General features: G+C 42.0%; 1 protein-coding gene and 1 pseudogene across 1 annotated transcript; both read left to right on the plus strand.

Moving 5' to 3' along the window:
• The first annotated feature begins 947 nt into the window (after positions 1-947).
• Positions 948-3020, plus strand: LOC144703910 (UDP-glycosyltransferase 73C25 pseudogene; annotated as a pseudogene).
• A 9200-nt stretch (positions 3021-12220) lies between these two features.
• LOC144703912 (UDP-glycosyltransferase 73C6-like) lies at positions 12221-13941 on the plus strand. Its single transcript, XM_078576206.1, has one exon. The coding sequence runs from the start codon at positions 12363-12365 to the stop codon at positions 13827-13829; it is 1467 nt and encodes a 488-aa protein (XP_078432332.1). The 5' UTR covers positions 12221-12362; the 3' UTR covers positions 13830-13941.
• Positions 13942-16589: the final 2648 nt, after the last annotated feature.

The raw sequence follows: 16589 nt of genomic DNA on the forward strand, positions 1-16589 counted from the left end.
AAGCAAATACTGGTCAGGAGAAGAAAGAAAGGCAGAGAACATCGGGAAACCAGGTTTTGAAATATTTGCTAAAATTAAGATTGGAAATTAGGGACAGTTTAAAACATATCGAATCAAGGAATAAAAGTCGAAGAGCAGAACAGAGAGATCAAACTAGAAACTTCCGGTTAGATCTGGACCACATTCTAAGATCAGAAACTTGCGGCAAAATTGGAAGAAACGATAAAAGTATGACCGGAATCATGCAGAGGGACACTCCAACCAGTAATGGTTCTTTTGTCAATCAAGGTTAACACCTCTCGCAGACCTCGAATTTCTCCACGGCCAATTGAGATCCAAGAAAGCGTATGAACGATTTCAGCAATAGCAAATATATATGGAGCTTTTTATTGAGTTCAATAAAATTGGGAAATAATTTGGAAGATTTTGATTGTGAAGAAATTTAAGTTCCATACATATTTTCGTATGAACAATTTCTGACGTTCATCGGAGTATCAATCGAACAGTTTCTCTCACGAGCTAGAGAAAAGGTTATCTTCATGGGGCACTCCTAGCCGTCCATATTTGGCAGCCACAAAATTGTCATCGATTATTCACGGAGAAGCACACTGAAATGCTCAAGTTCAGGATCGAACAAGGTGCACAGTGTGCGGTGAAGGCAGAGTAATAGACAAGTGGAGGGTTGGACGTGGAGTTCCTTGACGCTCAAGTTTAAGATCCTGAGTGGTTATGCGTACACCTTATCTTTTTATGCGCTGGATAGTTGGATAGACTTGGAAGTTTCCCCGGCGTCCGGTTCCGAGCTAACTTATGTCGACCGCCCAACCACCGCCCCCGTTACCCCCATGTTCTTTGATTTTTCTTTGATTCGGAGACAATTTTGTGTTTGTAATTTTTCTTTGATTCGGCTTCGACTAGATCCAAATTCCTTGAACTTATTTTGAATTCACGAAAGAAAAATGTGTCTTTTTTGCAGGGGAGATGGGACCCAGATCCAAAGAATAATCAATCTTGTACAATTGAACCGACGATTCTTCCATGTCTATGATCGCACCAATTTTCTGGTGCGATAATCGCGATAACATCGGCAAACCATCAAGCAGAGCTCGGCAACATACCAGCCTGGAGTTCCAACTTCCAAGTCTACTGCTCAGTTTCTTGTCGTGATTGATTTTTTCAAGAGAGCAGAGACTTTCTTTACCTCTTCGCGCGTCTGCTAACAAAGCATCGATACTTGTCACGGTAACCCTGGTACAATTGATTTTTCGACGACGAACAAAAAACACAAACATTTTTTTATTCTGGCTAGAAGAGGAACAGTAGAGGAGCCCTACCATCGCTCGAAAGGGACTCACTCTTCGCGCTTCTTCACTCCATTAGTCAAATCCTTCACCCGTCCCTCCTCTTCTCTCAGCTGCTCTTCCATTACCGCCGCGTTCTCTTACATTCAGAGAACTCAAGAATGGCGAGCGAGAGTCTTCACATCGTGCTGATTCCCTTCCTGGCGCAGGGCCACATGATTCCAATGATGGACTTGGCCGGCCTCCTCTCAGAGCACGGCGTGCAAGTAACCTTCGTTTCCACGCCGGTGAACCTCTCGCGGATCCAAGCCTTCGTCCGACGCGTACAAGATTCAGCCCTCCCGATCGAGTTTCTTTCTCTGCGGATACCCACCGAAGAGGTGGGCTTGCCGCCGGGATCCGAGAACACTGACCTCATCCGCTTAGAGGATGATCTTCCGCAAAAGCTTTTTAAGGCCTCTAGCCTGATGCGCGAGCCGCTGCAACATCACCTTCAACAGAGCTCCCCCCCCCCTAGTTGCATCGTATCCGACTTCTGCACCCCCTGGACCCGCCACGTCGCTCGCGAGCTCGGAATCCCCCGCTTCGACTTCTACAGCGTCCCTTGCTTCTCTCTTCTCTGCGAGCACAATCTGACGCAACGCAAGACGTACGATGGAGTGGATAGCTTCGACGTTTCTGTGGTTGTTCCGGACCTGCCAATCAAGATAGAGGTAACCCAGGCGCAGGCGCCGGGGTTGTTTCCGGGGCCACTGTGGAAGTGGATGGACGACGATGTTAAGGACTCGTTGCACTGCTCGCAAGGAGTTATAATAAACACGTTTGCGGAGCTTGAGCCGGAGTACATCAAGTTATACGAGGAGGCTAAGGGGAAGAAGGTTTGGCCCGTGGGACCTGTGTCTCAGTGCAACCAGCTGGACTCGATGGCCTCCAGGGGCAACAAGTCGTCGATCGAGGAGCAGACGTTGCGGGCCTGGCTCGACTCCCAGAAGCAGCAATCCGTTCTCTATGTAAGCTTTGGGACCCTGGTTAGAATTTCCGGAGCTCAGTTGATTGAACTCGGTCTAGGCTTGGAGGACTCGGGGTGCCCTGCGATCTGGGTGACAAGGCCAGACGATCAGCAGCAGGATTTTGAAGAATGGCTCGCTGGAGGGTTCGAGGAGCGAACAAGAGATCGTATTATCATCATTAAGGGATGGGCGCCTCAGCTGATGATTCTGTCGCATCCTTCCGTCGGAGGCTTTCTCACCCACTGCGGGTGGAACTCCTGCTTGGAGGGAATCGCCGTTGGGGTGCCCTTGTTAACTTGGCCTGGATTCGTAGACCAGTTCCTCAACGAACGATTCATAGTGGATGTGCTGAGGGTGGGAGCTCCCAGCGGAATAAATAAGCCATTCTGGCACGAGACGGTTGTCGGAGGAGAAGTGCAACTTAAGGGGGAGGACGTGAAGACAGCCGTAGAGAAGTTGATGGGCACAGGCAGAGAGGCCGAGGAGATGAGACGCAGGGTAGGGCAACTTGGAAGGATGGCCAGATGTGCTATGGAGGCTGGTGGGTCTTCAGAGAAAGCTATCATCCAGCTGATAAACGAGTTGAGGTGTCTCGTTTTTGACAAGATGGGTGATCAGCTTTCCAAGTGATTGATTCCATTATTTCGAGATTATGAATGCTGTATTCTAATTCTGTTCATGAGACCTGTCTAAGGTCTGCTTTGGCCAAGCATAACTGCAATATCCCGAAATTTTCAGATCGGGGGAATCCTTGGTTGCATACGCCCTGATCGAGATTTTTGACCGATCGCTGATCCTGCTTTTTTTATCACTTCGTCGTCGGTCTCCCCATCGGTCTGATCGCGGAGTGATCGAGGTCTGCCATCTGATAAAGGGATGATCATGATCGGTTATCACCGATCTCATCACCCCGTCGATCAGATCGATCAGCCGCCGCCCGCTTTTGCCCCCTGCTTATCGGCGATCACGATCCGATCGGCTCAAGATCGGAATTGTGAAGTCCCTCAACGAATTCAAAGAACTCGCCATCGTTTATGCTCGCCAGGATATCAAACGGATATCGATATCCTGATATAGAAACCGAAATTCGTACAGTGAAATCTGCTTCTAAGATTTATTTAAATTCGACGGACCCATTCTCCCATATGTTAAAAAAACTAGAAAACATTATAAATATTTTCAAAAGGAAAAGTATTGTGAAATAAATTGCACTCTATTAACCATCTGTTGACCAAGTCCAATCTGGCTTGGAGTTCGTTGAAGTGGATATAGAAAAGCTCCTGCCAGTGCAGTCTATCTCAATTGAATATTGATTAAACTCGTCATCAATAATTAATATTATTTGCACAGAGAAGAAATACACTCCATAGCGTAATTATGTAATAAAATCTTTCATTATAAAATGATAAACTATTTAAATTATGTCTCAACATTTAATCAGATATCGCAAGAACCGATATCCAAAACCAGTGTCCAATATAGTAACCGAAACCCTAGAAAACAAGAGGGATTCCAATATCAGGATGGATAATGGTGCAGGATATTCGATATCATCATCCAATATCCGGATATGGGCAAACATGGGTATCAGATATTTCCATTTTCAATGTCCGGTATTTCATCCTTTGTTCAACTTTTTCTTCTTTGTTTTCATCTCTTCTGATCCCCCATTTTACCCTCCTCTATTGATTTTCTCTTATTCTTCTCTTCCTATATTCATCTGCAGTTCTGTATGACTCTTTTCTCCTTTGCTTTTTAATTCTTCATATCTTCTCTTCCCCCTTCTCTCCCTCTTCCTTTTTCCTCTTCTGTTCTTCTCTTCCTATTTTTTCCTTCTCTTCCTATATTAGTCAGCAATTTTGCAGTTTTATTTTCTTCCTTTCTTCAGTTTTCTTCTACATTTTAGTCTTTTTTCATTCCTTAATTTCTTCACTCCTCGCTTCTTATTTTCTTCTCCTCTCATCATGCTCCTCTCTTAGTCTTACTCTCGTGTAATCTATTTTTCTATTTTAGTCTTACTATACTTTCTCCCCCTAATTCGTCCTATACATTTATTGTTTTCCTTTTTCTTATAATCCCCGTTTTCTCCCCCTTCTCTCCTTCTTTCCTATTTTTCATCCACTATATATTTATTACTTACAGCTTTGAGATCTTCCATGAATAAAGGATTTCATGTTCCCTTTATATACTTTGCCATGCCATATTTAAAGTGAAAAAAAAATTGGCAGAAGCAGTGGATAGTGTTTGACCATCCTGAGCCCCTAACAGACCTCGAATTCACGAAGGATGCGGTACCGGATATCAAAAATGGGAAATATCAGTTTATCAATTCATTCTAAAGTAAACCAAAAATATATTAAATTAAATGACATGAAAATCACTCGGGAGTACAAATCCAACGGAAATTAAATCACCTCGAACTCAATTCAAGTCAGAAAATTATTAATTTTATTTGAGATTTCAAATAGCCTCAATGAATCACTGTGAGAGGAAATCAATTTAACATCAATAAGTTATTACAATAAAAATAAGCATATTAAAAGTTAAATTTCTCAAAGAAACGAAATTAAACAACTTAATGTTATATTGGTGCTCTAAAGTGAAATTTTTCTATTTATATCCAAACACTAAGTCTCCTAAATATTTCCTTTCAATTTTAACTCAATATCTCCTTAATTATATCTCAAACCCGTAGATATATAGGTCAACAAAAAATATCATTTTCTTAAATTTCTTAACAATCAAAATCTTTCAAATTATCTTTCAATTTTATTAAACTCAAGAAAAATTTCAACTTAAAAATAGATTCAATAATCGAAAATGGCAAAAAATGTGTGCTATATATCTATTAAAATATGAAGCGAAGCATTTTTTGTGTATCTGTTTTTAATATTTAGACCGATTGCTCAAGATTTTTTGTTCATATTTGAAGATGCTGTTTGAAATCATTTTAAAGCCAGTTTTGACTACTTCAAAAATCGTGCGGATTGAAGACTTGGAAACGTTCGAAACAGGCTAATTTGCCCAACCCATAAGGAGTTGGCGTGCACGGGACAGGCAGGAAGCCGTCAAATAACTCGAAAGACGGTGACCGAATCCGTCTTTCCCCTAAAGGAATAAAATATCTTGCCCTCTGTTATCGGACTTCTATAAAATATCTTGCAAAATTCTATACAGTATTCACCATCTCGTTTCTATTTGCTTTGTCTAAATCGTCAAGATGTCAAATAACAAATACAAGTCTTTTATAACCTCAGAATATATGGTAGGTTGAGTAATTGATTGAACCAGAGAATTATACTTATGTCGTAGGCAAATTGAAATTCAAATATGGTCCGAGTCGAGCAGACGATCAATCCTGCGAAATCAGTATTAAATAATATCGAAATCCAGAGTTCAAGTACTAAGGTTAACGACAGCAGAAAAGAATATATCAGAGATTTTGTATCAAAGATTGTAGCATTGCAGAACATAATAAACAAGATCAGATAAGGTGAAACGAAACAAACTCAGAGATATAGTTTAATGACGAAATCAGATATCAGAGAGAGAAAGAGAATTCGATATTCAAAAACAGGTCGGGAATGGAAACGAAATTAGAGAAGATCGGGAAACCAGGTTTTGAAATATTTGCTGAAATTAAGAATGGAAATCAGGGACAGTTTATAAAACATCAAAATCAAGGGATAAAATTCGAAGAGCAGAACAGAGAGATCAAACGAGAAACTTGCTGTGAGATCCGGACCAAATCCTAAGATCAGAAACTTGCGGTAAAATTGGAAGAAACAATAATGTATAACCGGAATCATGCAGAGGAACACTCAAACCAGTATGGTTCTTTTGTCAGCAAGGTCAACGACTATCGCAGACCTCGAATTTCTCCACGGCCAAGCGTATCGCAAGACTGATCGCAATGAAATGAGAAAGCGATACAGTGCGTTTGATCATTGTGTTCACGTTAGGGAGGTACTTATACCTCATATTAAGAGCGTCCTTGTGGGCAATTAATCTAGCGGCTATTTACTAGATAATCTCAACAGACAGAGCATTCTCAATATTTTCCTATCTTTATCTACTCGACGTTTTGAACTCAATATATAAATCATCAAAATTCATACTTTTCAACAAAGCTATCCAGGCACTGAGCAGCACCAGCACATACATAGTTTGTGGCTGTGCCCACATCATCTCGTTCGCCTTAATTGTTCAAATACGAGAACTCCTACATTCAGTAGGACTGTTTGACTCTAAATTTTTGGCATACTAAAGTAATATCCAGACACTCTCCGAAATCGTTTCTCATGTAGGGATAACGTGGGGATCAATACTAAGCTGAAAATAACATACAAAGTTCATAAAAGTTATGTTCCGCAGACGGTGTGTGAATATGCGTATGAACGATTTCTGACGTTCATTGGAGTATCAGTCGAACAGTTCCTCGCACAAGCTAGAGAAAGGGTTATCTTCATGGGGCACTCCTAGCTGTCCATATTTGGCAGCCACAAAATTGTCATCGATTATTCTTGGAGAAGCACACTGAAATGAACACGAAAGGATCGAAGAAGGAGCACGGTGTGCGGTGAAGGAAGAGGAATAGACTGTTAAGAAACGTGAGATGCCCCGTAACCACGAAGATAGAAGTAGAGAAGAAAAGAGAAGAAGAAGAGAGAAGGGGCATCTCACGATCTTCATCATCGAGCCATTCAGGCTGAATCACCGAACAGAAGGTAGATTGGGATTAGAGGATGGACAGGGCGACGGGCAGAGCCGCCGCCCTGGGAGACACAATAGAAAGAAAAGCCTCATTGAAACAAGAGCATTAGAAGGTTTTTATAGCATATTGTTTGGATTCAGTTATAGCAACTGACCCTTTCATTGCCGTTTCCTGTTTCAACAGTTTCCTAATTCTTGATTTCCCTTTGTCTCCTTTACATAGACAAGTGGAGGGTTCGACGTGGAGTTCCGTGACGCTCAAGTTTAAGATCCTGAGTGGTTATGCATGCACCTTATCTTTTTATGAGCTGGATAGTTGGATAAACTTGGAAGTTTCCCCGGCGTCCGGTTCCTGGCTAACTTATGTCGATCGCCCAACCACCGCCGCCGTTGCCCCCAATTTTCTGTTGCGATAATTGCGATAACATCCGTAAACCATCAAGCAGAGGTCCCCGCAAGATACCAACGTGGTGTTCCAAGTCTATTGCTCAGTTTCTTGTCATGATTATTTATTCAAGAGAGCGGAGACTTTCTTTGCCTCTTCGCGCCTCTAGCCCTCTACTAACAAGGTCTCAACACTTGTCACGGCATCGCCGGTACAATTTATTTTTGGGCAAATACTACGAAACGGCACCAACTCCATGTTTCGTTCAAAAAGTAGCCCGAACTTTTCATTTTGTTCAAAAAATAGCCCGCGCTAGCCTACCAGCTTTTCATTTGGCGTCTTCTTTTTTTTTTGCCAGCGATGGTCGAACAGCTGACGTGGACTCCACCTGGTAGCCAGGTAGACTCCACGATGGCATCCACGCCAGGTGGACTCCACGTCAGCTGTTTGAACATCGCTAGCCGTTGCCGTCGCTGCCCGTCGCGGGCGGCCACCGCGGGCGCCCGTCTATGGCCGCCGCCGCCCGTCGCTGCCCGCCGCCGCCGCCCTCTCTCTTTCTCGTTCTCTCCGTCCTCTCTCTTTCTCGTTCTCTCCGACTCTCATCACCTCTCTCTTTCTCGTCCTCTCTCTTTCCGCCCTTCTCTCTCTCTCTCTCGACCTGTCTCCCCCTCTCCTGCTCCTTCTCTCTCCCTCGCTCTCTCTCCTCTCCGTCTAACCCTCGCTCCCGCGAGTTCTCTCCCTCTCTCATCCCTCTCTCGCGCTCTCTGTCTCTCGCCCCCTCTCGCCCCTCTCCGTCCGTCGTCGACGGTCAGCGGTCTTCTTCTTCTATCTCGTTTCTTTTTCTTTCTTCTTTGTCGTTCCTCCCTTGTCTCACCGCACTGACCGTCTCCGGCAGTACGAAGAGCATGGAGAAGAGTTCATCGACATGCTGGACGAGGAAGAGGAAGAGGAAGAAGACCGCTGACCGTCGACGGCGGACAGAGAGGGGCGGCGTCGGCGGCGGCCGGAGAGGGGCGGCGTCGGCAGCCGGAGACGGGCGGTGTCGGCGGCGGCCGGAGACGGGCGGCATCGGCGGACGGAGACGGGCGGCATCGGCGGACGGAGACGGGCGGCGTCGGCGGACGGAGACGGGCGGCGTCGGCGGACGGAGACGGGCGGCGTCGGCGGACGGAGACGGGCGGCGGCGTGGGCGGACGGAGCCGGGCGGCGTCGGCGGCGGCCGGAGACGCTGTTGGGGTGCGTCAGCTCCCCCATTATGGGAATGTGAAGGGGGAGGGCTTGACTAGTCAAACCCCAATAAAAGAAGGGCGAGTTTTAACCCCCCTCCTCTTGTCTCTTTGTGGGAATATGAAGAGGCTTCTTTGGAGAATATGAAAAGGCTCTTGGCTTTTCATGTTCCAGACCTTTCAAATTCCTTGAAAATGTAATTGGCCCTCTATATATAGAGGGCAAATCTATTCTGAAATGATATAGGCATATGAGTTTTCTGTTCATTCTTCTTGTCTCTTCCTCTCTTCTCCTCTCTCTCTCTCCTTTGGTTTGTCTTCATCACTCCTTGGTGGCCGCTCCCTTGTCTTGGGAGTTTGAGGAGTTGCTCCGCAGCACCATACGAGAAGTCATTGCCCTGCACCAAGAGCCTTGCACGTTGACGTCACGCCGATGACGTAAAGAGGTTCTTGTTTCCTTTCTCTATACGCTGACACTGTTATCACGTCCGAGTTGATTCCGCATTTCACCGTAGCGTCTTGGGTCGTTGTTTCTCTTCAACGAGTTACAACAGACGCACGACGGCAGCGACCAGAGACGCGCGGCGGCGGCGGTCGGAGACAGGCGGCGTCGGCAGATGGAGACGGGCGACGGCGGGGGCGGAGACGGGCAGCGGCATGGGCGGACGGAGCTGGGCGGCGTCGGCGGCGGCCGGATACGTGGATGCCACCGTGGAGTCCACCTGGCTGCCACGGTGGCTACCACGTCAGCATTTGACCACCGCTGGGAAAAAAAAGAAAATGCCACTTGGCGTCTTCTTATTTGTTCTTGCTATTTTTTAGACAAGCATGAAAGTTCATGCTATTTTTTAGACAAAATCCATAGTTGATGCTCTTTCGTAGTATTTTCCCTATACATACACATATAAGTGTCAACAGATTAAGAAATTAATCTAACACTGCTTTCGTCAATCATAACTGAAATATCCTGAAATTTTCAGATCGGGGGAATCCTTGATCGCATACACCATGATTGAGATTCTTGACCGATCGCTGATCCTGATTTGATCACCCGTCTTCGGTCTCTCCTTCGGTCCGCCATCTGCTAAGGGGATGATCATGATTGGTTATGACCGATCTCATCACCCCATCGATCAGATCGATCAGCCGCCGCCCGTGCCCCTCCGTCTTTTTCCCCCTGCTGATTGGCGATCACTATCCGATCGGCTCAAGAGCGGGATTGTGAAGTCCCTCAACGAATTCAAACAACTCGCCATCGTTTGTGTTCAGCAGGATACAAAATGGATATCGATATCCTGATGTAGAAACCGACATCCGGACAGTGAAATCTGCTTCTAAGATTAATTTCAATTCGACGGACCCATTCTCCCTTATGTTAAAAAAAACTAGAAAACCGTATAAACATTTTCAAAAGGAAAAGTATTGTGAAATAAATTGCACTCTATCAACCATCTGTTGACCAAGTCCAATTTGGCTTGGAGTTCGATAAAGTGAATATAAAACAGTTTCTGCGATTGCAGTCTATCTAAATTGAATATCGATTAAATTCATCATCAATAATTATTATTACTTGCAGAGAGAAAAAATACATTCCATAGATTAATGATGTAATAAAATCTTTCATTATAAAATGATCAACTATTTAAATTCTATTTCAATATTTCATCGGATATCGAAAGAACCAATATCCTATATACTAACAAAAACCCTAGAAAACAAGAGGGATACCGATATCAGGATGGATAATGGTGCAGGACAAACGATATCATCATCCAATATCCGGATATGGGCAAACATGGATATCAGATATTTCCATTTTCAATGTCTGGTACTACATCCTTTGTTCAACTTTTTCTTCTTTGTTTTCATTTCTTCTCTTCCCCCATTTCACCCTCCATTGCTTTTCTCTTTTTCTTCTCTTCCTACATTCATCTGCAGTTCTTGTTAATATTGTTGACTTTTCTACATACTTTTATGTCGGTTACTTTGTGGGTTGGAACATACGTTCCTATATATGTACCTAGTTTGATAATAAAAAATAAGTTTTACATTTCATTTTCTGTGATATGTGTTGTGTTACATATCCAAGAGAGTAGTGAAGTTTGTTCTCAAGACCCAACAGTTCTGTATGTCTCTTTTCTTATTTGCTTTTCAATTCTTCATATCTTCTCTTCCCCCTTCTCTCCCTCTTCCTTTTTCCTCTTCCGTTCTTCTCTTCCTATTTTTTCTTTCTCTCCCTATATTAGTCAGCGATTCTGCATTTTTATTTTCTTCCTTTCTTCAGTTTTCTTCGACATTTTAGTCCTTTTTCATTCCTTAATTTTTTCTCTCCTTGCGTCTTCTCATTTTCTTCTCCTCTTATCATGCTCCTCTCTTAGTCTTACTCTTGTTTGATCTATTTTTCTATTTCAGTCTTACTTTACTTTCTCCCCTAATTCGTCCTATACATTTATTGTTTCCTTTTTCTTATCTTCCCCGTTTTCTCCCCCTTCTCTCCTTCTTTCCCACTTTTCATCCTCTATATATTTATTAATTACAGCTTTGAGATCTTCCACGAATAAAAGATTTCATGTTCCCCTTATGTACTTTCTCATGCCATACTTAAAGTAAAAAAAAACTGGCAGAAGCAGTGGATAGTTTGTGACAATCCTGAGCCCCTAACAGACCTCGAATTCAGGAAGGATGCAGTACAGGATATCAAAAATGGGAAATATCAATTTATTAGTTCATTCTTAAGTAAGCCAAAAAGATGTTTAATTAAATCACATGAAAATCACTCGGAATTACAAATCCAACGAAAATTAAATCACTTCAAAGTCAATTCAACTCAGAAAATTATTTTTTTTATTTAAAATTTCAAATTGCTTCAATAATCAAGTGAGAGAAAATCAATTTAACATCAATAAGTTATTACAATAAATATAAGCATATTAAAAGTTAAATTTCTCAAATAAATGAAACTAAAAACTTATTGTGATATTGGTGCTATAAACTCAAAATTTTCTATTTATATCCAAACACTAAGTCTCCTAAATGTTTCCTTTCAGTTGTAACTCAATGTCTCCTTCATTATACCTGAAACCTATAGATATATAGGTCAACAAAACATATCATTTTCTTAAATTTCTTCACAATCAAAATATTTCAAATTATCTTCTAATTTTATTAAACTCAAGAAAATTCTCATTTTCAAAATAGCCTCAATAATCGAAATGGACAAAATATGTGTGCTATAGATCTATTAAAATATGAAGTGAAGCTTTTTATATTTATATGTTTTTAATATTTAGACCGATGGCTAAAGATTTTTTGTTCATATTTTAGTATGCTGTTTTGAAATCATTTAAAGGCCAGTTTTGACTACTTCAAAAATCTTTTGGATTGAAGACTTGGAAACGTTTGAAACTGGCTAATTTGCCGACCCATAAGGAGTTGGCGTGCACGGGAGTGGCAGGAAGCCGTCAAAGAACTGGAAAGATGGTGACCGAATCCGTTTTTCCGACGAATGAATAAAATTTCTTGTTATCGGACTTGGCCAAGTCACTGTATGAAATCTAGTCGCACTACCTCCTTGGCCAAAGATATCCAGGGGATGCAAAATTTTGCGATATTTTAATACAGAGAAACACCTCTACAAAATCAGAGTCATCGTGGGAATTGGGGAAAGGCTCATCTTCTTCATCTTCGTCTTCCTCTCGCTGTTGCAGGCGCTCAAGAACAAAGATCAATGGACATGCAGGGAAAAGAGAACACATCTGCCCACTTCGTTCTCATCCCGCTGATGGCGCAAGGGCATATGATCCCCATGGTTGACACAGGTCTCCTTCTAGCAGCTCGAGGGGTTGTCACGAGCGTCATCACCACGCCTCTCAACGCCGCTCGCTTCAAGATCACAGTCGAAGAAGCGCAAGCGTCTGGCCTTCCCCTCCGTCTGGTTCAGCTACCTTTCCCATGCCGAGAGGCCGGACTTCCAGATGGCTGCGAGAATCTCGATACCTTGCCGTCAAAAGAACTGATTATCAATTTCTTCAGGGCGATCTCTTTAATTCAATCGGAGGTGGAAGAATACCTGTCGAACTTGGAGTTTCCGGCGACTTGCATAGTCTCCGATATGGGTCTTCCCTGGACGAGCAACACCGCGAAGAAGCTGGGTATTCCTAGGTTGATCTTCCACGTTTCGTGCTGTTTCTCTCTCTTGTGCAATGTCTTGGTCCGCAGGTCTGAGGTCTACGACAGCGTCAACTCAGACGACGAGCCGTTTGCCGTGCCCGGAATACCGCATCGGATTGAAGTGACGAGGGCCCAATTACCGTCCAATTTCGCCATGAAATCTTCCATGAAAGGCCTCCGCGATGAGATACTCGAGTCCGAGGCTGCAGCGCAAGGGATTATCGTCAACAGCTTCGATGTCTTGGAGAGAGGATACGCGGAGCTTTATCAGAAAACCATGGGAAAGAAGGTGTGGACTGTTGGGCCGGCCTTCTACGGTGGCCCAAGGATTCCTCGCAATGTCTCGAGGGGTAGGAAGGCTTCAGTCGACGAGGAGAAGTGTTCGAGCTGGCTTGACGGTAAAGAGCCGTGCTCTGTGATTTACGTTTCTTTCGGCAGCCTGGCGCGGTTCTCTTTCGAGCAGCTGGTTGAGATAGGGCTCGGTTTAGAATCCGCGAATCACCCGTTCATCTGGGTGGTGAGTGAGAGGTACAAGGCGACCCAGACGGAGGAATGGCTTGGAGGAGGATTTGAGGAAAGAACGAAAGATAGGAGTTTGATTATCAGAGGCTGGGCGCCACAGGTTTTCATACTATCGCACCCGTCAACCGGAGGTTTTCTGACTCACTGTGGGTGGAACTCTTCTCTGGAAGGAATTAGTGCTGGAATTCCGATGGTCACTTGGCCTCTGTTCGCGGACCATTTCTTCAATGAGAAGTTGGTTCTCGAGGTGGCTCAGGTCGGCGTTGGCGTTGGGGTGAAGTCTGCCTCTGTCTGGCAGGACGAGACCCCAGGAGTATCTGTGACTAAAGAGGAGGTGCGGAGAGCAGTTGAAAACTTAATGGACCGCGGCGAAGAAGGAGCAGCCAGAAGGCGCAGGGTAAGAGAACTCGGAGAGAAGGCAAAGATAGCTCTAGAGGCAGGGGGTTCTTCTTACGCCAACCTTAACAACCTCATAGAAGAGATGGCAAACCGCTCCGGCTAACACTTTCCTCCACCTGGAACTCATATCTCAATGTGAAGAATATCAGAGGCCTACCTTGTCCAAAACGCTCAGTACGGAATATTATGGATAGACGTATCATGCATTTATTCTTCTTCTTCTTCTTGAGTTCCACGAGAGGTTTAACAGGAAATTCAACTGAAAAAAATAGCTTCTCATGTCACTATACATAGGCTCATGTGTTAGATTAATTTCTTAATCTATGGACAATTATATATATGTGTGTATATAATTGCATATTGTTAAGCTATGAGTTATTAATCCCAATTTATACATGATTCACTTAATGATCGGATTAAGACATTTATAGCAATAAGTGTGGTTATTAATTGTGTAGAGGCTAAGCCTGTCTTAATTATAATGATGGGATTAATAAAGATAGGCTTAAGAGGCTTAAGTATCTCCTCTTCCTATAAATAGGGGCCAGGTCCTTGGGTCATAAGGCAATTGAATTTTCTCCTAAGCATCCCATTGCTCAAAGAGACTTCAGGAAGTCATCCAGTATTGATCCAAAAGGCCTCCCCTCAAGCTTGTTCGATTCAACTAGAGAAGACGTGATGGATCGAGGTATGTTTTACATTCATTTACATTCATGTACGATCTTCATCATCCTTTAGAATCGATGCAAGCCTCCTGCGGATCTAACACCTCGATGTACCAAAAATAATGTACAAAATTCTATGTTTCAAATTTCTTGAATTTCATCATGCATAATGGTTGGTGAAAGATATAGCAACAAGGGGATTTCTTCTAATGGCAAACCTCAAGGAGAAGTAACTTAATATACATAACTGGCAAGCTAATCACATATTACATATCTTGTTCCATGTACATTAATACAATGTCATCCGTATAATGCACCAATGATGCATATGATGAGGTCTATGAATACATGATCTGACTTAGTCAATTATGATCTTAAATCTACAGTCCTTCAACATCTTTTCTAATATTCCTATTCAAAGGATACTCAAGAAGGAAATCCAAGTGTCTGGGTAGAATAACAATATGTAGCCTCCCTCATGTGAAGAGTGTTACCAATCACGTCACCACTAGTGTAGAGACAATAAGGATAGAGAGTGGATGCTCTTTAACTGAAAGAATTCACTTAATTGATCTGTATGAATTCCTGAATGGTATTATAGGAAACTATAAATCAAGTTGAGTCGGTTCATGGTTGTGTTCGTGGTCGTTTGACCTGAGATACAAAAGATGTCTTGTAAACAAATGCTTGAACTTTGAATACGACTTATGAGTTCCTATTCATGGAATTCCAAATCATCTTGGCATGAATGCTGCAAGAAGTTCACGAAAATGATCGAGGGCTGAGATGGGACCAACCACCCTCAGTACTCAAGGAAGATACCTCAGATGACCCATTATTTTTTGAAAGTTGAATGTACCCTAAGTCATCCTTTGAGCATCAAGCCAATTAAGGACTATACATACACAGTAATTGATGACATAAAGGTTCCATGAGTGGGTTAATACAGCCCTTTAGATCATGATGTTTAGCTTGACACCCCATGGTCTGAAATGTCAACCAATCAATTGAGTTAAATCAATCCATGATTAATTAATCCATACCTTAATATATGTAATTCACTTAAAAGTCTAGTAAAGGTAATTGGGCTGCAAGTGTCATCATCTGGATTGATACATCTACCTAGAGGATCACAAACAAATGGTATTCTGGACATGAAGATATACTGTTCGCTATATTTGATTTTATAATTATTTGAAATTTGGCATGTACCTTTGTTGTTTTTTTCTTTATTATTGCTTTTGTTTCTTATGATCGATAAATGGCTACTATGCACAAAGCCTTGATGACCTCCTTGATGGATATTATTGATGTGTATTATAGGAAATTAGTTCTCTTTGTATAGTCAAAGTTTGAACATCATGATCCTGAACTCCATCAAGAAACTTATTAGAAACTTTGTTACTTTCCATTATAGTTGTATGTGGATCTGGATATTCACCCCTAGAATCATTACTTTGAACATTTAAAAACAACATCTGAATATTACAAGTATCACCAAAATATCTTCATCAAAATATTATTTTCTTGAACATATATCATTTTCATAAGTTTTGTTGAACATATAGTTTCATCTTTATGTTCAAAAACTTATTTTTCTTCATTTGAGATTATATCAATTGGAATAGAAATTTCATTATCAACCACATGATTACAAATCTCAACACATTTTCTTGTAATACATTCAACCGAATCTTCTTCAAAGTAGTCCTCATCTGATTCTTCATAATTATATGAATATGGTTTAGCAAAACAAATCTCCATTTTTCTCTTGTTCATTTTTCTTATGAAATAAAAATTTTCAATTTCACTACATTCTTTTAAAAATCTCAGCAATAAATAATCGACATCTTGTAAAAAGTTCATAATTTTTTATAATACTCTCCTTACTCGTAAATGTCAATTTCGGAAATATATTTCTAACCATATTATGAAGTACTCTCATTCTGAAAATACATTTATATTTAAATTCATCGTTGTACTTCTTAAAATACTCTATTAAATATTGATCATTTTCATAAGAATCATCAGGTTGTGAACTTTTATTTTGAATCGATGCATAATCATTATCCCTACTTTCAGAATATTCATGCATTTGGCTTTATGACAAGATTGAAGATGATGACTATAAGAAGTTTCATGATTTTTAAAATAACTAGGGACGTCAATAAACTTTTGTCGAGAGGATTGAAAATCAA

Source organism: Wolffia australiana, chromosome 5 (assembly GCF_029677425.1).
Source record: "Wolffia australiana isolate 7733 chromosome 5, ASM2967742v1".
Classification (NCBI taxonomy): Eukaryota; Viridiplantae; Streptophyta; class Magnoliopsida; order Alismatales; family Araceae; genus Wolffia; species Wolffia australiana.

Bases quoted from the DNA above. Each gene is read 5' to 3' on its own strand.
- LOC144703912 (XM_078576206.1), top strand. From the start codon at position 12,363: ATGGACATGCAGGGAAAAGAGAACACATCTGCCCACTTCGTTCTCATC.